The 27,657-nt window shown below is 46.0% G+C and overlaps 1 protein-coding gene across 2 annotated transcripts; it reads right to left on the minus strand.

Annotated features, from left to right (window-relative positions):
- On the minus strand, positions 1-27,307 carry Znf777 (zinc finger protein 777). 2 transcript variants are annotated; one of them, XM_038317563.2, is made up of 6 exons: positions 27,188-27,307; positions 23,126-23,983; positions 21,877-22,003; positions 17,491-17,604; positions 4,014-4,265; positions 1-1,598 (listed from the first exon to the last, which is right to left on the minus strand). In XM_038317563.2, the coding sequence occupies exons 1-6, from the start codon at positions 27,302-27,304 to the stop codon at positions 427-429; spliced, it is 2,640 nt and encodes an 879-aa protein (XP_038173491.1). In that variant the 5' UTR covers positions 27,305-27,307; the 3' UTR covers positions 1-426. The 2 variants fall into 2 exon arrangements, with proteins under 2 accessions (XP_038173491.1, XP_038173490.1); XM_038317562.1 differs by having other exon boundaries at positions 1-1,601.
- Positions 27,308-27,657: the final 350 nt, after the last annotated feature.

The following is a 27,657-nucleotide window of genomic DNA, read 5'->3' on the forward strand; positions in this document are numbered from 1 at the left end:
TCTTTTAAAAATTACTCTATTATTATCAAATAGAACCACAGTATCCAAAAGGTAATTAGAAAGTTCTATCCCCGACTAAATGGCCCTGCATCGCCGCCTGTGAGTGGCTGGCAGCCAAATCACTGCCCCCGTGCAGATTGTTTTCATCCATTTTATTGTCAAGGAAATTAACAGCCTGAAGGGGTTCCCCAGGCCCAAGCGCTCCCCCCTGGGACCCTGGGGGAAGCAGGCAACAAGCGACCTGGTTTCACTACCCGTCCTGGGGAGAAGGGACAGGAGGGGAAGAGGGTTCACAGCAGAAGGGCTTGGGGCGCCCCGCTCCCGCCCACTGGGCTCAGCCTGGGGGCAACTGAGGCACCGGTCCCAGGGGCCTTAGACCCTTGCACCTAGCTGCTCATCTGGCAGGGGCAGGGGCGGGGCGCATGCTCACTCGCCCGTGTGGGTCCGCAGGTGGTACTTGAGCGACTGTTTGTAGCGGAAGCACTTGGCGCAGTGCGTGCAGGGGTAGGGCCGCTCGCCAGTGTGTGCTCGCTGGTGCTCCAGCAGGTGGTGTTTCTGCGTGAAGCGCTTGCCACACTCGGCGCAGTGGTAGGGCCGCTCACCCGTGTGGATGCGCCGGTGTTCCAGCAGGTGGTGCTTGCGGATGAAGCTCTTGCCGCATTCGGGGCATGCATGCGGCCGTTCGCGCGAGTGCACACGGCAGTGGTTGGTGAGCTTAGATTTTTCGCTGAAGCTCTTCTCGCACTCCGGGCACTTGAAGGGCCTTTCGCCGGTGTGAGTCCGCTGGTGGCGCAGCAGGTGCGATGGGCGGCTGAAGCTCTTGCCGCACAGGCTGCAAATGAAGGAGACCTCGTGCTTGCCAGCATGCACACGCTGGTGGATCACCAGGCTGATGTGCAAGCGGAAGCTCTTCTTGCATTCCGGGCACGTGTAGGGCCTCTCTCCCGTGTGTGTGATCTGGTGCTTGGTCAGACTTGACTTGTGGCTGAAGCTGCTGTCACACTCGGGACACTTGTAGGGCTTAGGGCCACCACCACTGCCTGAGCTGGGCGACTTGGGGCGCGGCTTGAGTGAGTGCTTGGGGTTGAAGGCTGACCCGCGCTCCGGGGAGGCGTAGCCGCTGCGCACCCGGTGGATGCGCTGGTGAAGTGTGAGTTGCTGCTTGTGGCGGAAGCTGATCTCACACTCGGCACACTCATAGGGCCCCTCCTTGATGTGGTTGCGCTGGTGGATGATAAGGTTAATCTTCAGCCGAAAGCTCTTGCCGCACTCCATGCAAGTGAAGGGCCGCTCGCCTCGTCGATTCCGCTGCTGCTGGCTGGAGGACCCACGGTTCTCACCCAGGTGCCGCTCACCATGCCCATGTGAATGCCCATGAAGGCTGGGCGCCAGCCTCTTCACTGCTGGGTTGCCCAACTGCAGGGGTGGGGGGCTCTCCTCGCCCTCGGGGGACATCTCCCCAGGAAGGGGGGTCTGGTACATACTGGCCTCGTACCTCCCAGATAGCTGCCCAAGGGATTCCAAGTGCTGTGGCAGCTCATCCTCCTCCTCTTCTTCCTCCTCCTCCTCCTGCTCCTCAGTCTTTATCACGATCCCCTCTGCTCCAAGGTTAGAAAAAAATAGTTCAGCCATTATCTAGAACCCTGATCCTGGAGAAGCACAACAAACACTGTGCCACACACACACACACAAACTTGATACATAAATATATTTATCCAAATTCCTCCTTTTGGGAAAATCTAGTTCCCTGTCCCATGATTCCTACCTTTGGACGACCAGTTGTGAAACCCAGAACTAAACAGGGCTCTTGGGGAGGAAGAAGGGAGCTGGCTACTTGGTGCCCTGGTACTCCTAATATGAAGTATCTGGAGGACCACGCCCCAGTGGGAAAGAAACCAGCCCTGAGAACCATCGCATCTTGCCTGAGCTTGAGCACATGGACTCCAGTCTGCGGGACAGCAAAGTTCCACTTCTCCTTTCAGTGTACCTGGGGCCTAGTGACGGCAGTGGTCCGCACTGCAGACTCAGCATCCTTCTCCTTTGGACAGTTCCTCCCCGAGCCCACCTGTTTTTCTCCTCGTCATGCCTTCATTCACCTACCTCCATTAATTCCTCCTTCCTTCTCAGTCTCTCTGCCTTGCTGTGTGATCCTGACCTGTGAGTGACATTCGACACAACTGAGCTCTTCTCTACTAGGACTCGGGCTCTGGTTTTCTGACAACCCAGGAACTACAGATGCAGGTCTCACAGACCAGCATTGAGGCTTCCTTCAGGATCCAGAGTGCAGCGCCCTGCAGTGCCCACCTGGTAGATTCCCTGTACCTCCAAGTCTGGCTTGTCCCCATAGGACCTGAATAAAACCAAGTTCTACAGGGGTCCCTGAGAATCTATGCAACATCTGACTCATTCAAATTTCTCCAGGTGTTTTATAGTCAGTTATCTGGCATTTCCTAACCAGTGTTAACGGTTTCGCTTTTGAGACAGGGTCTCTCTATGTAGCCCTGGCTGACCTGGAACTCAAGAGTTCACCCGTCTCTGCCTCTTAAGGATTAAAGGTGCATGCTACCTTGCTCAGATTTCTTTTGTGAAAGTAACATTTCTTCCCTTCCTTTCCTCCCTCCAAGCCCTCCCATTTACTCCTCCTTGCTCTTTTCAAATTCATGGCCTCCTTTTTATCTGTTATTACACACCACACCACACCACACACATACACACACACACACAATTTCCTAACTATAACCCACTCAGTCTGTATAATATTACTCAGCTGTTCTATTATCTTTTAATTGTGTATCTGTGTGTGGGTTAGGGATCCCACTGGAGCTGGAGGTGCAGGCAATTTTGAGCTGCCCAACATGCGTGCTGGGAGCTGTCTGTCCTCTTAACCACTGACCTATGTCTCCAGTCAGCTTGCAAATTCTAACAAAATCTTTCTAGAGAATTTTACAACTGTCCTTTGTACCTGAGCACTGCATGACCCTTTGGGGGTCAAGCGACCCTTTTGCAGGGATCGCTTAAGATCACTGGAAGACACAGATATAGATTATTCATAACAGTGGCAAAATTACAGGAGGGATCAGGAATAAGGCCAATCTAAGCTACAACTGGAAGCCCCCAGCCTCAAAAACATACAAACAAAACACAAACAGCTAACCAGTGAAAACTGGAGCACCAAAAACAGCTGTTATGAAGGATATTTCAGGATCAGCACTGAATGCCCACTGGTGTGATACTATACTCCTGGGGAGCAGAATGAGGACACTGGGATTATGTAGTTACAAGCACTGTGGCCAGAGCTGAGCAGAGAAGGACAGGAGAATCTCTCTCTTTTTAAGAGTTTAAAAGGAAAACCCCAGGGTAGGCAAGCTATAAATCTCAGCAGCTGCTCAGAGGAGGAGAATGGAGAAATGAAGGGAAAAGCTATGCTGTTTGAGTTGGGCTGGCACGGAGGTCAGAGAGGCACTCCAGAGAAAGACCAAAGAGAAAGCACACTCAGACTCTGGCCAGCACTGGGGGGTTGGGGTGGGGGAGGATGGGTGGGGAAAGAAAAGAGGAGAGTTAACCCTTTCTAGGTTAGGACTCAGAATGGTAGGCAGAGTCAGCAGACCCTTGTATAGGCTCACAAGGATTGCCCATGTTGTTTTTAAAACATGCTTTTCTTGCAGGATGTGTTGGCACAAACTTTCATTCCCAGCACTAGAAGGCTAGCCTAGGCTACTTAGTGAGACCTTGTCTCACAAACAGACAACACTACGCAAATAAAGCAAAGCAAAACTACCCACCTCCAAAGTCACAACAGCATGAGGTGGGTATAACTGAGAAGGAAGTTCGAGCTCTGCCGCTGCCTGTGTGACCCTGGACGTGCTCTGACCTCATCTGTCTCCGAGTTCTTGTTTGTGCCAATCTTGGGCAGACCAACTTGTCTCCTCGGCTGGGAGAGTCTAATAAACCCTGACTTTATTAGGACTGTCTCACAGGAGCCAGGCCCTCTGCAGCCACAACGCAGAACTTACCCGTGCAGTTTCTCTGCTGCACCAGCATCTGTTTGAGCTCGCTGAACTCGCTGGAGCCTTCGGTGGACTCCTCCAGCGTGTTCTCTTGTTCCTGCATGTCCAGGTCTGGCTGCTCTCCACAGGGGTCACCCAGCTCTGAGTCCTGAAAGCCGTGTTCCTCCACTTGTCCCATCAGCGGCTCTGGTGTCTCCAGTTCTTCTGAGCCCTCATCGTTGGTCTGCACCTCGATCTTAATCACGATGCCGTCATGTGCTGAGGGAAGGTGAGGACACACAGAGCGGTCATGCCACCTCCCCAGGTTTCTACAGTCCTAGCATTACATTCCAACAGGTCTTTTTAATAGAGACCCTAAAAAATACAATAGAGTTCATGGTGAGCAGAAAGAATTTTCTGGACACTTTGTAGTCTAGAATGTTATTACAAATTGGAGTCAAGTTATAATAATAAAAACTTTATTCCCTACAAATCCTAAGTTGTTTAAAAAATTATTTCACTTTTCAAGTCAGGCAACCAAAACCCAGTTTCTCTCTTGCTGGTCCATCTATGCACCAAAGACCATAAAAAGGTGGGCTGTCTCCTTACTTCTTAATCTGACCGGGCTCTGGCAGACAGACTCCCAGGTCCTCCTCTTGGCCCACATCATTTCCCAGCACAGGTATGACTGTGTGTGGGGGGATCCTGGGTTCCGTCTGTTTTTAACCAGACAGAACACCACTAGATACATGGCTGTAATATTTGTGCTTTTTTGCACAGATCTATATTAATTTCAGATGGGCTTTATAGATACAGCATCACTCTATACAAATGGGAGCACAATAAACAGTTTTGCTTTTCAGTGCAGTCTTTTTTTCCCCTATTAATTTGCTTTCTCCTCTCAATGCACCATTAGGATCATGTGGATGATGCCTGTTATTAGCTATAATTGACTCCATGCTTATATAGTTACATTCATATCAGCATATATACCTTAATTTTATTCTTGGGTCACTGTTAAGAGTTCAAATAAAACAGTCTCTTTCTCTCCTGTGATCAACTATCTTGTTGATCCCTTCAAGCCAATTTTCCACACTGCTAACCAGTCTTTTCAATGATCCATCTATCCCATCCTGCGGCTCATATGTAATTTAGCAAGTTATTCCCTAATGGAAAAATACTTTCTGTCTTCGTCTTTTGCTACAGTATACAATACTACAACAAACATGTTTATATTCCCAATTACAAAACAGTGGTTTCTTTTCTATGATACGCTCATCAACGGGACCACAGAATCTGAAGATTGCAATGGCAGCTCGCCTTTCCACTAGGCTTCAGAAGAGAACCCTTTCCCCACATCCCTGACAGCAACATTTGCATATGATCATTTTCTTCAACAAATGCAAAAAGTGGCAACCTTGATTCTATTTCTTTTTTGTTGTTGTTTTGGTTTTTGAAACAAGGTCTCACCATGTAGCCCTGGCTGGCCTAGAAATCACTGTGTAGTCCAGGCTGGCCTGAAACTCAGAGATCTGCCTGCCTCCACCTCCGAAATGCTATATGATTACAGGCACTAACACTGGAGTGTACCAACCGCTTGGCTGATTACATTTCTTGGCTAGGGAAGTTTATATATGATTTCCTTTACCATTGGTCCTTCAGAATGATTTTGTGTAGTGAGTACTACCTATTTTTAATTTTTTAAAGAGATAAGTTTATCTCTACCTCTTGGAGGTGGAGGCAGGAGGATCAAGAATTTGGGTCATCCTTGGCTGCATGTACTCTTAAGTGCTGAGCTGTCTCTCCAGCTCCTCTTTTTCACTTTTTAGACCGGCTCATACTAAATTTTCCACACAGTCTTTGACCTTACTCCAGTCCTTTCAGGTCTTAAATTTGTGGTTTTCCTGCCCCAGCCCTCCAAACTTCCAGTGCTGGTGGTCTGGGTATCTTAAGTATCTTCTAAAGGAGTGGGTCTCAACCTTCCCAATGCTGTGACTTTCTAACACAGTTCCTCATGTTATGATGAACCCCAACCATAAAATTATTTTTGTTGCTACTTCATAACTGTAATTTTCTGCTGTTATGAATTATAAATATTTTTGTAGAGGTTTGCCCTTGAGAACCACTTTGTTCTCTGTGATCTGTGGGCTCACATGCAATTCTATGTACTAGTATTGGAGGTGGTTAAAAGATGGGCAGATGGGGCACTGCTCTGGTGAAGGCAGCGATGCTGGCTATGAAAGAGTCACGGTTTCTCTGCTCTCATCTCCAGGATGCCATCTGCTGTGCTATGATGGAGCCAGGAGGACTTCTAAGAGTAACGAGGTGCTGGCGGCAAGCGCTCGGCAGTCAAAACTGTAAGCTAAACACACTTGCTTTCTTTTCCAGCGTCAGGGTCTCACTTTTCAACGCAGGCTGGCCTGCAGCCAGGGATGACCTTGAGCTCTTTTCCCAGCCTCTACCTCCCAGGTACTGACATTACAGCGACACACCACAATGTCTACAACAGAACTGTTTTCTGTATAAAGTACCAAATTTGGGGTACTTTGTTAAAGCAATAAGAACAGATTAACTCTGTCCCCATGTCTCCAATCTCTCCTCCTGTAGCCTATGCCTGCTCTCTTTCCTTACTACTGTTTGTCTTCATTCTGGAGGCCCTCGAGCTGTGCCTTTCCCGGCCTTCAGCCCGGCTCAGATCATTCTACGCCCCCCAGATACACAATTTCCCTAACCTGCATAAACCCCTGAAAGTAGTTTACTTACTACTCCCTAAAACAAAATGTCAAAACAGTCTTTGCACCTTTTTGAATAAATATATATATGTAAACTGGGTCATCACTATAATCCTAGCACTTCGGGCGCTGAGGAAGGATTGTCACAAGCTTGAGGCCAATCTGGGATGCAGTGAGATTGTCTTTAAAAAAAACTTACAACAGAAGTATAATTTCTAGAGTGAACACTGAGACAGAAATGAGGTTTTCCCCCATTCTTTAAGGTCATCAATGGAATCTAAAAACTCCAGCAGTTTTAAATCCATTATTTGCTTTAAAAACACACAGACAAGCTCTTCTTTGACAGCTGGGATTTTTTTATAATTATACATATAATTTATCACACACACACACACACACACACACACACACACACACACACACACACACACACACACACACACACAGTGTTGTCTGCATGTTTGCCTGAAGGCCAGAAGAGGGCACCAGATCTTATGATAGATGGTTATGAGCCACCATGTGGTTGCTAGGAACTAAACTCAGGATCTCTGGAAGAGCAGCCAATGATCTTAACCTCTGAGCCATCTCTCCAGCCCGACACCTGGATCTTAACTCCATTCCTCTCTACCTTGAGCCTGTTTCCAATCCCACTTGGCCCCACAAATGCTATCCTAATCAAATGCTCTTCCACGCTTAGGAGCCTTTTGCTGATCACCTCATAGGCCACAAAAATGTTCCTGGAAATTGAAATATAATCTTGTTTTCACTGTTAATAGTCACAAGGCTGTACATGTTCATTTCTTCCTGGTTGAAGTTATCCTTAGCGTCAATTATACAGAATGATAAACAGTTATCTAATATGGAAAATAAAAAAGTTTGGAAGCGAATCTAAAGATAAGTAGAAATTTTTCTCAATTAGTTCAATTACAAGAGAATAAACATATATTCTTACTATATAAATAGACAGATTAGAATCAGGTCTACTCTGTTTTCCATTTTTTACAGACACAGGTACTGTGGAAGGTGCTCAGTTGGGAAACATCATTTGATTCTTTGAACTTATTACAAAAACCATGGGGTTAAGGCATCATTAAAAATTGTTCTTTATGGCCAATGGCCGACAATTATGTTCTTTTAGTTTTTTGGTAAAGCAAAATATTGCAAAAAAAACCCAACTTGCAAAAGGCTTGCCACATAGGTTCAAGAGCCCCTTTGCACATGTCTTCCGCCAGCTTGGATCATGTGGGTGGTGACGCAGAGGGTCCACCTCAGAGAAGCCCCATGTAAGATTGGGATGGGCAGGGGTGTCCACCTCAGAGAAGCCCCATGTAAGACTAGACAGGCAGGGGTGCCCTAGTATTTCTTGTGGTCCATGGGATGGAAACTGGGATCTAATGCAAGCCAGACATGTTGTCTACCACTGAGCTGTGCTCCCATTTTACTTTTTGTTGTTGTTTTTGTTTTGGGGGGGTATAGCATTTCTCTGTGAAGCCCTGGATATTCCGGAACTCACTGTGTAGATCAGGCTGGTCTCGAACTCACAGGGATCTGCCTCCCGAGAGCTAGGATTAAAGGTATGCACCACCACCGCCTGGCATTTTACTTTTTAAATTTGAGACACACACACTAAATGTGAATAATGAAATCATATTAGTTCTATATTAGAAAAAAGTCTGGGTGTATACACTTCCTAATTTGAAGCAGAGGAACAGGCTGTCTGGTTGTTCACATGAACATTAAATGCTCCACATCCACATCAACTATAAGCTTCTGCTGTTAAATCTTTTGCTATGTAGCCCAGGCTGGCCAACTAGAACTTGGGGTTCTTTTGCCACTGTATCATGATGCTGGGGTTACAGGTCTGGGCTGCCATGACGAGTTACTTTATGACAGTTGTGTGTATGCTGTTGAGTTGGCACAAGTACCACACTTGCACAGGAGGTCAGAGTTAGGCCTGGATTCCTGCTGTGGAATAATCCTTTTATATACTGTGAACATGTATTGCTATTATTAGTAGTAAAGAGCCGACAAGCCAACAGCTAGGCAAGAAGAGGTCAGGCAGGAGAGCGTAACTGAGAGGATGCTGGGAGGAAGGAGGGCAGAGATACACGCCAGCCATTCTCAGAGGAAGCAGACATGAACATTGAGTGCTGAAAAAAATGGTGCTGCCACATGGTAGTGCGTAGATAAGAAATATGGGTTAATTTAAGATGTAAGGGCTAGTTAGTAACAAGCCTAAGCTATTAGTTGAGCATTTATAATTAATAATATGTCTCTGTGTGGTTACTTTGAGAACCAGCTGGCAGGACAGGGTTGACTGGTGGGACAAAAATCCTGTCTACAAATGGTGCCCAATGTGGGAAAATGTATATCCACATAAGATCTCAAAAATCTTTTTAAAAAGGTTTCAAACATACAAAAACAGAGCCAAACATAGTTTCCTAGTCCTGCACTCTCACATGGGCTGTAGTACAGAGAGGTGTCTCCTGGCTGCTGTCTGTGGGCTTGAGCTGCAAGTACAAGCCTTGCCAGCCACCATGAGCTATGGCACACAGTAGATTTGCTCATGCAAATAGAAAAGATTACAGATATACAGTAAAGACAGATTCAGACAGAAAAAAAAAATCTCTAAACGGGTTACAGTGTGTTTAAAAATATAAGCGTGGGAAAGAAAAAAAGGTATAGACAGTCATAGAAAAAAGTAAATAGTTTTAAAAATAATGTAGTCTTTAAAATAATACTTTTCTTTAAAGCCACATAGAGATGGCCTACAGAGTGAGTCTAGATCCTGTAGGTTATTGTGTTGTCTTTGAATTTTTTTCATTGCTGCTTGTCTATAATAATAGCTAAAAGACACTGGATTATGGACACTCCTAGATTAAACCAACCTATATATTTTAAAAGTGTCTTGACTTCAAAATGGAATTCAAGAGATGTGTTGCTTTGGGGAAGAGGTTATGCTTTTGTTCCCACCGAAAACAAAAGGCTGTGGTCCGTTCAAGGTGAAAGAGGATCAGGTTTGATCAAGATTGACACCCTGAAAATCCTTGCTACAGACAAAGAAATAAACCTAGAAGAACTACAAGACATGTAAAGTATATTTCACCTACTCAAACACGAAACAAAAAACATCATCTTTGGCTGATTTGTATACAATGTAGTCTATATTATATCAATGCAGATAAGTATGCTACCTTTAAAAACATGTAATTTCAAAGCGAGGGTACCAGGTACAAATAAAAATGAACAGCCCAGGTGATCCAGCCTCTCAGATGCCTCTGTTACAGTCTCCTCAGAGCTCTGCATCCAGACTCGTCATGGCAGCTTCAAGGCTAAGATGGTCCAGCCTCACAGACTACTCCATCTAAGACTTAACCATTATCCTGATTTTTCTCAGTTCCCCCCAAAATGCCAGTGCTCCCAGACTACGGAAAACAACAGGAAGTAGTCTAGAAAAAACAATGTACACATTCCCAAGAGATAGGTTATGGATGTTTGTCATCATTTAAGGGGGGGTTAGTTATAAGTTATTATTGGTCATGGTCAAAAACAAAAGCTAAACAAAGCAGTTAGATTCAAGGATCTGTTTCTGAAGGAAAAAGGGGGGGTATGATATAGAAATAACAGGGCAAAAGGATAGAAACAACTACTAGTCTTAAGCCTTTTATATTGTTATGGATGTTGGTTTATTCTTACAAACTTAATGTTTTTGTTATACTTTATGTATGTTTCTATTTTTATTTAAGGTATTATACCTATGTAGCTTGTTTAATTATGTAAAGTTTTAGTCCTTGAAAGCTATTTAGAATAAAGAAATACAGGTTAATAGTGAGTCACTCATAATTATCAAACACATAGTCATGTTAGGTATATTTTCTATGTCATACACACACATATTTAGATAGACAAGTAATTTTCAAACACTTCAAAGATCTATAGAATTTGGCATTAAAATGTTTTAATAACATAAGGTTTTTTTTCCCCCCTAGACAGAGTTTTGTATCCCTGGCTGTCCTGGAGCTCACAAAGATCCACCTTCCTCTATCTCACAACTGCTGGGATTAAAGGCGTACGCCACCACCTACCCGGCCAAGTTTCTTGACAGTGAGATACATCTGCTCCTGGAAGTACCAATTTATTTCCAAGAAGATGATGGGCATCCAAGAAACGCCATACGAAGTTTGCTTTCTTTGTGGCAAAAGCTAGTTACAGGGCAAAAAAACTGCCCTTGCCTCAACTGCTGATAGTATGCTGTCCAAATTGGATCAGCAGGATGCAAAAGAAGGCAACTGTCAAACTTTGCTGAGACAAGGTAAGATATACCTTCAAAATTCCCTCCTTCTCAGAAATGTCTGTTAGATATACTAAGGCCTGAAGCCCAGAGATGGATGCCCTAATGCTACAGAAGAACTTTGAGTGACTGTCCAGGCAGCCAGATGTTCCTGTCATTAGGTAACATTACACCCTTCTGGAGTCTTTTTTTTTTTTTTTTTTTTTGGTTTTTCGAGACAGGGTTTCTCTGTGGCTTTGGAGCCTGTCCTGGAACTAGCTCTTGTAGACCAGGCTGGCCTCGAACTCACAGAGATCCGCCTGCCTCTGCCTCCCGAGTGCTGGGATTAAAGGTGTGCGCCACCACCGCCCGGCTTTCTGGAGTCTTTGATGGAGTTAAAAACTAAATAATTAAACTTATAGTTTTCCTTAGTTATGATAAAAAGTAAATTAGATATACAACTTTAGACTCACAAGATAAGACAGTGGAATATTTTCTCTAAATTTGTCAAATACAAATGGGCTGGATATTATAACTGTAATTCTTACTTGATAACGTTTTGTTGTATATTGTTTTACTATGTTAAAGTTAAAACCTCCTACCAGGTGGTGGTTGCACATGCCTTTAATTCCAGCACTCAGAAGGCAGAGACAGGTAGATTTCTGTGAGTTCAAGGCCAGCTGGTCTTCAGAGCAAGTTCTAGGACAGGCTTGAAAAATATAGAGAAACCTGTCTCGAAAAACCAAAAAAGAAAAAAAGGTTAAATTTTTTTTAATTAAACAAAAAAGGGGGAAATGCTGTGGAATAATCCTTTTGTATATTGTGAATATTTACTGCTGTCATTGTTAATAAAGAGCTGATTGGCCAATAGCTAAGCAGGAAAAGATTAGGTGGGAAAGCCAAACTGAGAGGATGCAGGGAGGAAGAAGGATGGAGTCATGCAGAGATGCCAGCCAGATGCAGAAGAAGCAGGAAATGAATATGAAAAGCTAAAAAAAAGGTACCACCATGTGGTAGAGTGCAGTTAAAAAAAATATGGGTTAATATAAGATGTAAAGGCTAGTTATTAACAAGCCTAAGCTATCAGCTGAGCATTTATAATTAATAATAAGTCTCTGTGTGGTTGCTTGGGGAGCTGGCTGGTGGGAAGAGGTGACTGGCAGGAGAGAAACCCAGCTTATTGATTCTCTCTGCACCACATGTGGATTCAAGGATCGAGCTGTCAGTGCTCTTGCCCACTGAGCTATAATCTGGTCCTTGTAAGTCATTTTGGAAGTATTTTTGCATCTTGTTTTTATTTGGTTTCAAGAAATTTATTTAATCTGTGATGTTATGTCCGGGCTAGCCTCACTACTGTGGGGACCCTCCTGTCTCTGCATCCCAACTGTTGGGAGGACAAACATGTATCACTGCACCTGGCTGGACTGATTTTTAATCTCTGTAATTGTTTTTCATAAAGACTGTTAAGAAACAAAAACTATCCTACAAACTGATTTTGAATATATAAGGGTTACTTGTTAATGGAAATTATGCAGTGTTATATTTGGAGAAACTTAAACAACTGGTTATGTTTCACATTTCTTTTGTTTTGTTTTGTTCTAGTTTTAAAAGTTGTTCCAATACCTTCAGGATTAGCCCCAGCCCTCTCCTGCCTCCTCTGCCTTCCAGGTGCTGGGATTCTAGACAAGCACTACCACACCCTGCCATGAACTATGGATCCAACTCTCTCATCTTCCTCATAGGCTGGCATTATCGGTTTTTACCAGTTTTTAGGAAGCCCACAGGCCTAAGTCCAGTGTTCACAGTATTTACTGAATAAAATGGCCCAATATTTCTGCAGTTGATGATGTGAAACTCAGACACCATAAAGAAAATGACCAATTAATCTCAATAAAGAAAAACTTAAAATGGTTATACCAACACAAATATAAATACTATATACAAAAGTACTTCCCACCTTAGGGAAATATTTTCGTAGATATGACAGACAGGAGCTAATATCTTTGATTTTATTTTTGAGAGAGAGGTTTCACTATATAGTGAGACCTGAAACTCACAGAGATCTGCCTACCTCAGCCTCCCACTGCTGGGATAGGTGTCAAACTTCCACCTGCCAAAGCTTAGTTCATAAAGAGTCACCACCAAGCATACCTTTGATGTGTAAAACATCTTTAGAATAGCACTTGGGAGGTGGTAGGATCAGGAGTTCAAGGCCAGCCTGGCGCTATGAGACCCTGATGCCACTAACAAAAAGCTTTTAGAAATCAATAATGAAAAGAAATAATCTCAAAGAAGAAAAGGAAGAGTAAAAGAGTTAACAGAGTCAGACACAAAGGAAAGGCTGTATGCACATCAGTCTTCTGAGAGTTGAAGAACAGCATCAGTATACAGTTTATACCAGGTTCTCGACCTGTGGGTTTTGCTGAACTATCCTTCCAGAGAGGTCACTGGTGTAGGAGTTCCTTCTGTTTGTGTGTTGCTTTCATTGGTTAAATGAAGAAACTGCCTTGGCCTTTTGATAGGGCAGAACTTAGGTAGGCATGGAGAAGACAGAACTGAATGCTTAGAAGGACAGACAGAGAGAAGCCATGGATCTCTTGCCTGAGACGGACGCTGGTTAGAATCTTGCCGGTAAGCCACAGTCACGTGGCGATACACATTAATGGAGATGGGTTAAACTAATATGTTAGCCAATAAGAAGTTAGAGCTAATGGGCCAGGCAGTGTTTAAATGAATACAGTTTCTGTGTGATTATTTCAGGCATAAGCTAGTAGGGCAGCCGGGACAAACAAAGGGATCCCACCTCGTGCAACAGGCCACATATCACATATCCTGTGTATCAGGTATTTATACTGTGATTCATAACAGTAATAAAATTACAGCTATGAAATAACAACAAAATAATTTTATTTCATTGGGGTTCACCACATGAAGAACAGCGTTAGGAAGGTTGAGAACTACTGGTTTATACCAGTAACTCCTGCAAGTCATGCAAAGCTAAACTCTGATTACTGACCAGAGTGTATGGCATTACTTCCATATTTAGATGAAAGCAGAGAGACTGAGGTAGTAGTTGAAGGGTATCTGCCAATATCTATTAAATGCTTAAATGGGCACAGCCTTTGACCTAGAAAACCCATTTTTAAAAGTTTCAGGATACTGCAGAGAGATATTAATAAGGAAGGGTCTTTACTGGGTCTACTAAATGCATATCAACAGGAAAGTCTACAAATAGATTGTGAACTTTATACTTTGTTACTAAAAGTAATTTCGACTGAATATTTGGACACATTATTAATCCTCCTGCCTCTGCCCTCTGACTGCTGGAACTGAAGATGTAAATAAACTACTTTGCCTGGCTCAGATACTTTAGCAAAAACAGCTGGCAAGTGATGTGCTTCTCTAATATCTGAACTTGTTTTACAGTAGAGTACATTTATAATATAAAACATACAAATAAGCATGTATTAAAACACTGGAAAGAATAAAAAGGTGACAGGATTTTACTGTTGTCATCCTACCCCACCCCGACTTCTCTGAGAAGTGCTGGTACAAACAGTATTCTGATGCCCTTCGTCCGCTCTCAGAGGACTGATGTGTACAGTACCGTCGCATGCTGCGAGCTGTTCTACAGACAGGGTCTCAGGTAGCTCAGGCTGGCCTCAAACACACTTGGTTGCCAGGGATTCCAAGGATCCATGCTTCTTACCTCCTGGCTCCTAAAAACACCCCTGAATGGACACTTCTTGAGCCAATTGGACAGGACAGTCCCCTCCAACCCCCCTCACCAGCTACCAGATTTCTCATGGTTTCAGTAAGCCTGATGTGGAGTCACAGCCAGCGTTGCTTGTGTCTGCAGCTGGCTTTTTTCCTAGAGGTGATCATCTTTTCTTTTGCTTTGCTCACTGTTAATGGTCACACACTCAGCTTCAAATTCTCCTCAATCCCCTCAGCTATGTAACTCCACGCTCAAAGCATTCACACATATGTAGCGTTTATTTAGTTTCCTCTACTTGTAAACATTCTAGAACCTTCTGGTGTAACCAGGATCTTTCACAGAGTCCCACTTTGTCTTAATTTTCGTTCCCATCTCTTCCTTCGTTTCCCCCTTTTATTTGTTGGAGGTAGGGGGAGTGGCAGGAGAATCTCTGTGAGCTTGAGAATAGCCTGGTATACACTGAGAGCACCAGAACAGCCAAGACTACACAGAGAGACCTTGTTTCAAACAAAACAAAACAAGCAACAACAATCTGGGTTCAATTGCAAGTCATAGTGACTCAAACTGTCAATAACTCTAGTTTCAGAGGACCCAATGCCCTTTTCTGTCCTCCATGGACCAGACACACATGTGGTATTTACATTCAAGTAAAATACTCATACATATAAAATAAATAGAAAACACCCTAGGGAGATGGCTCAGTGGTTAAAGTGTTTGTTACATAAGTAACCACTTTGGATCACCAGAAACTATGCAAATGCTGGTTGGGCATAGTGGCCCCTGTAATCCCAGCATAAGGAAGGCAGAAACAAGAATACTGGAACAAGCCGTATCAGTGAGCTCTGGGTTCAATAAGAGACTCTGCCTCAATACATAAGGTGAAGAGCAATTGAAGAAGACTCTTGACATCATACATAGACACAGGAACCTACATACACAAACATATATGTATTCACACTACACATACATACATACATAGAAAAATTAAGATAAAACAAGACCTGGGGGCTGGGCAGTGGTGGCGCATGCCTTTAACCCCAGCACTCCGGAGTCAGAGGCAGAGGCAGGGGGATCTCTGTGAGTTCAAGGCCAGCCTGGTCTACAGAGTGAGTTCCAGGACAGCCAAAAGCTACACAAAGAAACCCTGTCTTGAAAACTTAAAAAAGAAAACAAACAAACAAAAAAACCCCAAAAAACCAAGACCTGAGTTCCTTCTGATCAACAGATTCTAGATGCCCAAATCTGCCAAGAGTCAGGGTTCTATACTTTACAGACCAATCTAACCCTGTTTATACCATCAACACCTAACGTCCAAATGTCCCAGTGTCCGAAACCAACTGTCTCTAGTTCAGACCTCTGTTTCTGAACGCTACTCTGCTCAGTGGCTTTCTCCTTGGGGTCTCACTGGGGTCTTACTGGGGTCTCACCCCACATGCTCAAAAGTGAATTCCTGTTGTTCCTCTTCACCCAGCCTCATCTCTCATCTTCCCCGTGAGCTGAGTCAGGGGCTAGAAATCATCCTCCGCATCCTCCATGGGAGGCCGTCTGTGATGCAGATGACAAGAGTGGGACCTCCTGGTGCAGACCTGGCATCTAAACCAGAGGGGGCAACAGTCCTGTTTTCAGGGGTTTGCCACAATAAGCCTCCCTGCCTCTGAGTTCTTCTACACAGAATCTCTCTATTCCACCCAATTCTTAATTTTCAGATGAGGTCACTCAAACCTTTAAAGTACAGATTTTCCTCCAACCAACATGCAGCCCTAGATGAACCCCCAACTTCATCTACTTTCAAATTCATCTATTTTTATCTGTGTATTGAGTTGGGGTAAGCCTCACCCTTGATCTGATGTTTGACATGGAGTGCATGGGCCAGGCATCCATGGTCTGACCCCTCTGAGGCTGAGAGCCCAAAGAAACCTTTTCTGCCTTGGGTTGTTTCTTGTAGTCTTCAAATCAATGATATTCACTCATAACGAAGTTTGGCTGCTGGTCACTGAGTTCCCTAGCAGGATAATCTCCTGATTTCCTTTCTGAAAACAGTAGAATCCCCAATGATGTTCTATTCTTCTTTTTCTTTTCTTTTTTTTTTTTTGTGGGGGGGGGACGACGACAGGGTTTTCCTGTGTTACTAGCTCTGGCTGTATTGTAACTCACTCTGTAGACCAGGCTGGCCTCAAACGCATAGATCCACCTGCCTATGCCTCCTTAGTGCAGGAATTAGAGGTGTGGCTGATGTTCTATTATTCTTGATAGTTACATTCACCCACCAAAGGGAAAAGGGATGTTTATACTCAAAATCTCTGGGGCAAGTGATACAAGTCCAAAGGGAGTCCCCAGGCAGAGCCTACAAAACTGATGCACCAAAATATCACTCACAGTGAGTGTGTGCAGACTACTGCCTAGTAAAGTCCATTACTGCCCTCTACTCTGAAGGCATAGCCTACTATGGGAAATCTAGGAGAAATGAGCCTAATACAGCAATGCCTTCTCTGTGATTCTTCCTGCAAAAAGGATGGCAAGAATGGGTCATGTCAAAAAACAAACAAACAAAAACAAAAACTCCAAGACAATGAACTCTATGCATTCCTACTTATTAGCTACCTGGGCTCCTGGTGGTCATGGGAGACGCAGAGCAACCATCTATCTGCAGGCCTTCTTCCTGAACAGCTTGCTATCATACCATGCTGTTCAGATCCTCTCTTACTGTGGCGCTCCAAACTGTAGCCACCTGACTACTGAAAGGCCCAGGATGTAGGCCCTGGGCATCCATTTTTTGCCACTCACCAGCACTGGGGTCTGTGGGTGTCTCACCCTCCTCAGAGTCCTCTTGCTCTTGCATGACTGGCCTTTCTCCACGCTCCATCTGTGACATGAGGTCTGGTTTGGATATTGCATAGTCTGGGCAGAAGGAAGGAAAGAAAATATTCCATGGTTAAGAGGTGGCACTGTATTCTGTAAAGGTATCATTTGAGGGGATGTGACCTAGAACAGCCCCTCTTCCAGGGACTAGCAATGCTGGAAAATAAATGGGCAGGCATTCAGCCTCTTTCTCCAGGCCCACTGTGCACATGTGTTTGTTTCACGCTGTTCACAGGTACTGAAGCTTGCTCAGGAGCTTCATGACAAAACTCAGATTGTATGAGGCAAAAACTAACCCTGATAAAGTATAAAATTCATAAAACAAAATACTGATAGAGTTCCTTATATAAAAAAGGGTTGCCAATCATGATGGCTCATGTCTGTAATGCCAGCACTTGGGAGGCGGAGACAGAACTGCTGTGAATCTAATCCTGGCTTGGGCCATAGAGGGAGATCCTGTACCCAAGGAAAAAAAAAATAAAAAAAAAACAAAGTAAGAGGCCAGATGTGGTAGCATGCACACTTAATCTCAGCACTGGGAGATAGAGGTAGGCAGCTCTCTGTGAATTCAAGGTGAGCCTGGACTATACTGTGAGTTTCAGGTTGGCCAAGGCTACATAGTGAAACCCTGCTTCCGAAAGAAAAAGAAAAAGTTACAGCAGGCATGTAGCTCAGTGGTAAAACATATGCTTTACATATATGAGACCCTACGTTCAAGCCTCAATACTCCTCAAAAAGTTTAAGATTATTTTAAAATAAAAAGATGAAGACATGTGGCAGAAATATTAGAAACATACACACTCATCACATATAGCAAATGGTTAATTCATAATTATACAGAAGCAACCTTTATAATCAGTGAAAAAGGAGCAAAAGTATGAATAGGTAATTCACAGGCGACAAATAACTAGAAATCACATAGAAAAGAGGCATAACTTCACTAACCACCAAATAAATACACTCGAATAAAAATAGTATCAGTTTTTCATTATCGAAAGGACAAATATTTGCCTATGTTAAGTACTTGGAACGGAGAGGAATCAGGAGTTCAAGGTCAGCACATCTGAGGCCAGTCTGGGTTACAAAATCTTGTCTCACAAAACAAAACAAAACACGACAGAGATTTAAAACAACAGAATAAACAAGGGTGTGAAGAAATCCATTCTCATGTGCTGCTGCAGACAAGACATGGGTTCAGCCATCTAGGAGGCACCACGGTAGTCCATCCTCTACCCCAAGCCCACTTCACATCTGTACCGTCAATCACTGGGTGGATGCAGAGACTTACAGGGCTGTTTATCACAACAGCAGCGAGAGACAGAAGCAGCATGCCTCAGCAGCCATACAGTCAAAAGCCAGAATTCAGAGGGCTAGAGAAAAGGCTCGTGGGTTAAAAACACTTGTTGCTCTTGCAGACAACCTGGGTTAGGTTTCTAGAACCCACGTGGTGGCTCACAATCCCTTGTAACTCGAGTTCTAGGGGAGTTCAATGTTTTCTTCTGGTCTCCCCGGGCACCAGGCATGCATGTGGTACACATGCTAACATGAAGGCAAAACAATCAAAACATTTTTTTTTTTTTTAAAAAGCCACAGTTCACCTGGATACTGTACCTTCTTTCCAAGGGTTGTGGCCTACAGGTGCTGATAAAGAAAGCTGTCCCCTGGTCTAATGTAAGGTACTATAAGTGAATGGTCGCCTTCGTGCAAACTCTGCACACATGTATAATAGGGCATATACTGTGCATATGTTTACACATGTACAGAAAAGACGAGAAAGGACAAAATCTAAAGGGGACACTTCCTCTGTGGGGTGGCGATAGTGAGTGCATAGTGGTTGTTCTTTGTTATTGAAAATTGGTAACTTTTCATAACTATGCCGGTATTTAAAAAAAACATAAATTTTTAAGAAGAGTAATGTTAGCCTATGGAAAAATATGTCTAAAATTACCTTTTCTAGCATAAATCAGTTCACTTAAGTCTACAGGCATTTTTGCCTACATGTCTGTTTGTCCACCATGTATACAGTGCTTATAGAGGCAAGAGGGCATCAGATCCTTTGGAACTGAAGTTACACATGGTTGTGAGCTACCATGTAGGTGCTGAGAATCAAATCCAGGTCTTCTGGAAGAGCAGCAGGTGCTTGTAATATAAGCTCTCTCTCTAGCCCCATATTTATTTAGTTTTATTTTATGTGTATGAGTGTTTGCCTACATGTCTGTATGTGTACCATGTGTGCCTCATACCCACAGATGCTTCAGGAGGGTACTGGAGTTACAGATAGTTGCCATGTGGGTGCTGAGAACCAAACTGAAGTCCTCTTCAAGAGCAGCCAGTGCTCTTAACTGCTGAGACACCTCTAGCACCTGAATCAAAGTCTTTGTCAAACAGTGTACTCAGCATGCAAACATTTCTCTCTCGTGTTTGTGCTGCCAGGTGGGGGTACACAGGCGTACTCACCTGTGTGCATGTATGGAAGCCAGAGTTTCACATCAGGTGTCCTTCTCTTTACTGTCCCTCATTTTTTGTTTTTTGAGACAGGATTTCTCTGTGGCTATGGAGCCTATCCTGGAACTTGCTCTGTAGACCAGGCTGGCCTCGAACTCATGGAGCTCCTCCTGCCTCTGCCTCATGAGTGCTGGGATTAAAAGTGTGCAACACCACCGCCCATCTCCTTCCTCCTTTTCGAGATAGGATCTCTCCCTGAACCTGAAGCTGTTTTGACTAGACTGGCTAGTAAAGCTCCAGGCACCTCCAGCACTGGAGATGCAGATATACATCACTGTGTCTCACTTTTACATTGAGCGGTGGCAAACTTAGGTTTCCTATGCTGGCACAGCAAGCTCTTTATCTACTGAGACCCTCAGATTTTTCTTTTATTTATATAAAAAAAATTACACATGAGAGAAAAGGATACATACAGAAAGAAAGTCCACCTTTCAATTCTTGTCTCTTCACGTTTTTAATGAAAACAAGAACCAACAGACCTTGGTATAAAGACAGACTTCTTTAAGACTGTGACTTCCTAATGGGACTAGGACCCAGGGGCCATATGGCCTCAGTAAGTGACAGTGTTCAGTTGCATGAGTAAGAAAACTAGGTCTCTGGTCTTGTCCTCAGTCCCTCACTACATGGTATTCTTGGGAAGCATTTCACACCCTGCTGACACACAGTAGGCCCTCAGTGCATGTGTTCTCTTCTAGTGACTTTCCTTTTAATAATAATTTCCTAGATAAATGAATTTTGTGAGCAGGATACAGGGGAAATGTTCTGATGGAGAAGCCCACCACCGTCTGGCCAGCTTTTCACCCTGCTGCCCCAAGTGCTTCTCCAGAGTGTGGTGTCTCTATGTATGGATTGTTCCAGCTGTGCCATACTGATATACAAGAGTATGTGAGAGGCTTGGCTTTTCTGTTATTATTGTTTTTATTAATGTTACTTTTTAAAAGAAGAAATTATCTTATTTTTAATTACATGTACATGTATGTTTGTGTACATGTGATCCCAGGTGCCTAAAAAGTTCAGAAGAGAGTGTCAGACCTTTGGGGCAGGCCTTACAGGTAGTTGTAGGCTACCTGATGTGTGTGCTGGGAACTTTTAACCACTGAGCAACTCTAACCCATCTGTGGCACTCTTTAAAATTATGTTTGCAGGTGGGGAGATGGTTCAGTTGTTAAAGTGCCTGCTCAGTATGAATGAAAACAAGGGCTTGATTCCCACCCAGCACCCATGTAAAAGCCAGGTGTGGTGGTGACCATCTGTAACCCTAGTGCTGGCGGGGTCGGGGGTTGGGGGAAACAGAAGCACACTGGCCAGCCAGCCTAGTCAGGTAAACTAGCTCAGTGACAGGCCTCATCTCAAAAAACTAAGAACAACATTTGACATTGACCACTGCCCTTCACGTGCAGAAATGCACACAACATATTATACACATACACACAAAACAAGTAAAATTCTCTCTGAAGCAAGGTGTGGTAGTGCATGTCTCAACATTCAGGAAGTTGAGGCAGCAGGATTGTAAATTCAAGGGCAGCCTGGGATAAACGATTGTTTCAGGCTAGCCTCTCTCAACAGAAAGATCCTATTAAACTTAACATAAGCGTGGCAGTGCATTCCTATAATCCTGGTACTAGGGAGGCAGAAGCTGGAGGATCTCAGCGAATTTGAGGCCAGCATGGTCTACACAGCAAGTTCTAGGTCAGCCAGGGCAGCTCTATAACAAAACAACTCATACATACAAACGTAAACACAAACAAGCACCTCCATCAGTGAACCAAATAAAACCCAAACCAAACCAAATGTTTGCCTTCTTACCCATGGAGACCAGAGACTCATAGTTGCCCCTCATTACATTCTTGTAGAGCTCCTTCTGCCACTCAGAGAGGTTTCCCCATTCCTGCTCTGAGAAATGGACGGCGACATCATCAAATGTGACAGGGACCTAAAACCAAACAACTGGGTCAGAAAAGACCAAAGGGATCTAATACCACAGACTGTTAAACCCCAGCTCCCCTTCTTAAGGACAGGAGAGGAAAGCCTTCCTCCCCTGCCTTTGCTTAGAGGGCTTTATGGACTGGAGGACTCATCTTGCCAGGGGCCTTTCCCTGCCTTTAAAACACATAGCTTCAGTAGCAACAGGGAACCTGCAGGAAATGCAGACTCTTAGGCCTCGCCCTGGACCTTCAGCGACCAGTATACCTTTAGTGAGGTCCTAGAGTTCTAATGCTCACCAGCCCTCAGGAAGTACTGGCTTACAGTCTGTTTGGAACAAAAAGAAAACTGGTCTACACTCATGTTCCTTTAGAGTGGTGTGTAAAATAAGATGAAAGCCTGGTCCTTAGCTCCTCAAGGATACTTCCTGAATGAGCTTTATTGGCATTAAAGATTTAGAAGTAAACTGACAAAAAACACAAAACCTCTAACAGTGAAACTACCTTCTTCTGCCTGTGCTGTCTGATGGTAAAGCATTAAGCATTGCTCATTAGTACAATTGTCCCTTGGTACCTGCAAAGGATTGGTTCCAGAACCCCAGGATACCAAAGTCTGCAGATGCTGAAGTCCTTATATATAATGGCACAGTAATTTCATAAAACCTATAAAAAAGCTCCAGCACTTTAAATCATCCCTTGATGGCATGCAATGCTGCCTCAGTGTGAATGCTGGGTACAGTTGTTATAATTTATCTCTCAGGGACAGCTAGAGGAACTTGTTCATGTTCAGTACAGAGATATTAACCTGGAGTGGGCAGAAGTCATCGTGCAGAACCAGAGTGTACGGAGGGCACACTGAAAGGACAGGCTCTACATACTCTTCCAAGCCTTCCTTCTGCATCCTAATCTCAGGCTCTGGGAAGGGCTTCGCTCACTGCTTTGTAAGTGAACTTTTATACCAAAAAATTAACAATAATTTGCTCTTGCTGAGGCAATACTGGACAGCAGGGAGCCTTACTTCTTAATTTTCCTTTCCCAACCATCACCTTCCCTTTCTTTCAACTGAACTAAATCCCTAAGCCATGTTCCCCTGCAGATGGTTTTCTCGGGAAGACCCCAGTGAATGGGTGTACCTTGGGAACTTCTCCATTGCTGCCTGGCGGTAGCCGCAGGATCCAGAAGTTTCTGTTTTTCAGCAGGTTCTCCATGTTCTCCAGGCGCCGCTGCAGCAGCCCGTACTCCTGCAGCAGCGTCCCCAGCACTACCCACTTGCTCTCCAGGTGGCTGGCGAGCTCCACAGCGGTTCTCTCGCAGTCCGCTATCTTCCTCTCGTTTGTCCCTGTCCTGCCCTCCAGGGTCAGCAGCCGCATGGCCTGGGCCTCCAGCTTCCTCTCCACCGCTTGGACGGCAGCCCACACAGCCAGGCGAGTGATCTCTGCGGTGGGCAGTGGCTGCTCCTTCTGGGCTGCAGAAGAGGTATGAAAAGGAGCGTCCTTTTGCGAAGTGGGACTCTGGAGCAGGGCATTCATGTCGGTTTCCACAACCGTGGGTGACAAAGTCAGCGAGTCTTTCTCAGAAACCTCAGGAGAGTGGGGTGGAGCTTCCTGATGTTGGATGGAGTGGGAAAGGAGAGGGGTCCCCTGACCAGCAGCTGAAGGAGAATACTGGGTTTCTTCTTGGGAAGCCAGGGATACCTGGTGGTGTGTGTCTTGCTCTGAGGTGGCAGGATACAGGAGTGAAGGTCCCTTCTGGAGAACATGTGACATCTGGCCAGAAGTCTCTTGCTTAGGAGTACTGTCAGTCTGGGGCAGGGCACCTTGCCGGAGGGCAGTGGGAGACAAGGAAGGAATTTCTTTGGGGGGAAGAATGCAAGAAGGGAACACAGTTTCTCTGGGGAGTCCAGCAGGGGCCTGATGCACAGACTCTTTGTGTGGAACGCTGGAGAATGACAGAGGTGATGAGTGTTCGTCCTCCATGTCCAGCTGCTGGACCTGTGTTCAAGGAGAGGACAGACAGCATTAAAGGTCAGTCTCCAGCTGGCAAAGCAAATCTAAGAGACAAGCATTCATGCTAAAAGGTCCTCAGTTTTTGCAACAATAAGACATTCCAAGGAAGCAAATGTCTCCCGACAGTGGCACTGATGTAGACATCGATGGTAAAGCTATTAGGGACGCCACAAAAAGGACGGCTATGCCACCTTCTGTTTCCTACAGAGCCACGCTTCCCCAACACGTTCAGATGTGATGAACGATGTGCAGGCGGGAAGGGGACTTGGGAGAATCAGAGCACTTGGCTGCTGGTCCCATCAATATCTATTGCTGCCCTTTCCACTATGGCCTGCTTGTTTATCTGCAGAGGCTGGGGCTTGGCGCATGGCGACTGGCTTCTGCTCCGAGTAAAGGACACTGGGATATGGTGGCGGGTAACACAGGCAATTCAGCCTCCTCAGGAGTCCAGGTTTCCTAGGTAGATGGCCCACTGGGACAGGTGTACATTGCTGGGCTAGGCTCCCTCACTGTGGCTCTTGAGGTAGGGAATGAGGGATAAGGTAGGTTTGCAAAGACGGAAGCCGTGCAGATTTTACACTAGTTCTGAGTGTGATAAGAGTGTTAGGGACCAGAGGCAGAATAAAGATGTGCTTTGTTTTGGCACTCTGACCCCCATCTTGCCACATCCACGTTAAAAACTTGAACCACGAGGGAGTTGGAGCCACGCTCTTCCTGAGTGCCCAGTCCATTTATCTAGCCATTCAATACCTTTACTGCATCTAAACGGAGTTTTTCTATAACCATTTTTGTTCTTCTCTTCATAATATTCCCTCAAGGACTCCCCGTTCAGCCTCTATGTTCTCTATGAGAGTGTTCTGTAAGGAAATTAACTTGTGCTCAATAAATGGCTGCGGAGTGCGTCAACTGTACACTGATAAACTGAAACGACTGTCTAGGTAAGTAACGAGGCTCCTTTTGCCATCTATGGACGACTTGTCTAAACGCACGCCATGCCTCCCACAGCTGCCTTTCTTAGGTCTCCTCTTTGATTCACGTGACTTCACCACAGTAGCAATATACTTTTAAGCCAAGGACTGAAGATTTTGAGACCTTGTCCAGCACAGATCTTTGAGAAAGTACGACCCATAGCTGTTATATGGGAGCTTATTAACAGGGTAAATATTTAGGATTTATTATGTGCCATAAACTGTGTTAAGCATTTTAAAGGATTACCTCACCTGAGCCACACAAAACTTGATGAACTAGATACTACTAGAGTTATCCACCTTTAGCCTATGAAAACACAGAAAATAGGAGAGGTCACATGTGCCTTGCCTCAGGTCACACGGACTCTAGGCCTCAATTATAGACAGGCAGCTGATAGGTGTGAGCCAAGTCAGAGGCTTGGTGATTTAACACTTATGGGAGGCTTACCACAGGCACATGGGGAAGGAAGGCCCTATCCCTTAAAGACATCGCTGATTATGGTGGTGTTGAGATCCCCTAGGAAACCTAATGCAAGCGATTTCTCAACATACACACAGATGCATACTTCTGCAAAACACTGAAAGTGGTCAAGAACGTCTTAACTCTCAGCCCTTCATTTTTGAGTTGGTAGCAAGACTAGACAGATCCCTTACATGGAAGCCTCACTCACACAGGTAAAGGAACCAACAGAGCCAACACAAGAGGTACATTAAGACTGTCTACCTGAGGGGTATTTGCCTATAATTAGTAGGAAGAAGGAACAAAATACCTGGAAGGCAGGTTAGGTGCCTGCCTAACACAAAGTTTTAACTCAAACAAGAAAAAAAGGCTCACTATAGTAAATAAAGCCAACAGGGCAAGACATCTTTATTAGCCAGTTAAATCAGAGCTCAAAGGAAAAGAGTATATTTTGTTTCCTCCATTTAGGGACCTGGAGTACTGGAAAGGGGTGAAGAATCACAAGGCCCGTCTGTTTCCCCTTCTGCTACTTAAGTCCTGATACAATGTCATCAGTTCCAGTAAACCTGTGGCTTGATCTTACCCTTAAATAAAGATACCTATAAGCTCAAATCCTCAAACTCCTAGAAGAGAGAGGAAGGCTATAACTCCTCTGTGCCATAGTTCATAGATTCTACCTGTCTCTCTTTCGCCCTCCTTGTATGGTTAAGAGAATGGGGGCTTCAGGATCCATGCCAATCTACTAGAAAAGCGCATAACGAAACACATCAGACTTCTTACAAAAGATGTGGCATTTTCATACATGACCCAGAATGGTTCTGCCAGAATTACATGCCATGAAAGGGTTCTGGAGACCTAAGCCCAGAGGTAGGCAGGTTTAAAAAAAAAAAAAATCTTCGTTTTATTTCCCATGAGTTTTGTTACTGTTATTTTAAGAATTGCCAGGCTTTTAGAAAGCCATCTATCCCAGCTCTTCCTGAACACATGGGAAACAGGCTCAAAGGCACGGACCCCCCTAGCAAACCCGCCTAGCAGAGATAGGGTGCCTCAGAGAGCACGTTGGGTGGGAGGGCGTTTAATTATTGAATGACCCTCTGAAGAGGTACGTCAACCTTTTAGGTGTTCACTCGCCAGACCCCATCCATCGGTACCCCAAGTTTGACTCGGGGCCCTCCTGATGCAGACGCAGTGGGTCACAGGGCCCCCCACATCAGAGACGCTGGGCTGGGCGCTGCCCGGCCTTCCCCTCCTCCCCCGACGGGCCGCAGCCAGTGCTCAGCCAGCCCAGGCCGCCCACCCCGGTGAAGCCGCCGCCAGCGCCGCCCCCTTCCCGTCCAGGCCCGCAGCACGCAGGGCAGGCCTCAACGGGGCTGCGGGCACCCAGCCCGGGCCGACTCGCTACGTGACCTTGGGGCAGGCAGGGCAGGTCGCCGCCGGGTGTCCGTGCCTCAGTGTCTCCGCTCTGCGAAATGGGAGAGCCGCGTCAGCGCCGCGCCCAGGCCGGGAGCCGCTCCGCGGGGCCGAGCTCTGCGGAAAACGTGCCGCCGGCCACCCCGACGGACGCAGCGCCGGCTCCGCAGCCAGGGAGCGAGCGCGCCGCCCGCGCCCCACCTCGGGCCGCGTGTCCGGGCGCCGTGCGGCCGCGCAGCCTCGCACGGACGGCCGCCGCTCCCGCCCGCCCCGGCCGGCCTCCCCCCCAGGGGGCGCGCGAGCCCGCTAGGGCGCCCCCTCCCCGCTAACGTCGCCGCGCCCGGCCCTTACCGAGACCCCAGGCCGGGCCGCCGAGCCCGGAGCACGCAGGCAGTCCCCCGGGCCCCGAGGCCGCGCGTCCGTGCGCGCGCGAGCTGCCCTCCCCGGAGCCGGGGCCGCCTCGGCCATGGCCCTGCGCCGCCCGGCCCGCGCCGCGCAGTCCCCGCCGCCGCCGCCGCCGCGCGCAGTCCCACGCAGGCCCGGAGTCGTGGGTGGGCTGGCAGTGCGGCGCGGCCTGGCCTCGCCCGCCGGGGCTACGCGGCCGTCGGGCCACCGGCCTGCTCGGGGCTGCGCGCGGCGGGCGGGCGCGGGCGGCGGCGGCGGCGGCGTCGGAGCGCGGCTGTGCGGGCTGCTCCCGGCGGCAAGCTGGGCCCCGGCGCTCCGCGGCCGCCCCCGGCGCGCTCGCCCGCCCCGAGCGGCCGACGCTGCGACCCCGGCTGCGGCCCGGGCCCCGGCTGCGAGCTGCGCGGCCGTCCCGGCGC

This window comes from Arvicola amphibius, unplaced genomic scaffold, assembly GCF_903992535.2.
Source record: "Arvicola amphibius unplaced genomic scaffold, mArvAmp1.2, whole genome shotgun sequence".
NCBI classification, from domain to species: domain Eukaryota; kingdom Metazoa; phylum Chordata; class Mammalia; order Rodentia; family Cricetidae; genus Arvicola; species Arvicola amphibius.

What these genes read in the sequence shown, in the direction of transcription:
- Znf777 (XM_038317562.1), bottom strand. Translation starts at nt 27,304, where the DNA reads ATGGCCGAGGCGGCCCCGGCTCCGGGGAGGGCAGCTCGCGCGCGCACG. An exon ending in CGGCCCGGCCTGGGGTCTCG is followed by an intron (nt 23,984 to 27,187) that starts GTAAGGGCCGGG and finishes CCTTGAACACAG; the next exon opens with GTCCAGCAGCTGGACATGGA. An exon ending in TGAGTCTCTGGTCTCCATGG is followed by an intron (nt 17,605 to 21,876) that starts GTAAGAAGGCAA and finishes CCTTCTGCCCAG; the next exon opens with ACTATGCAATATCCAAACCA.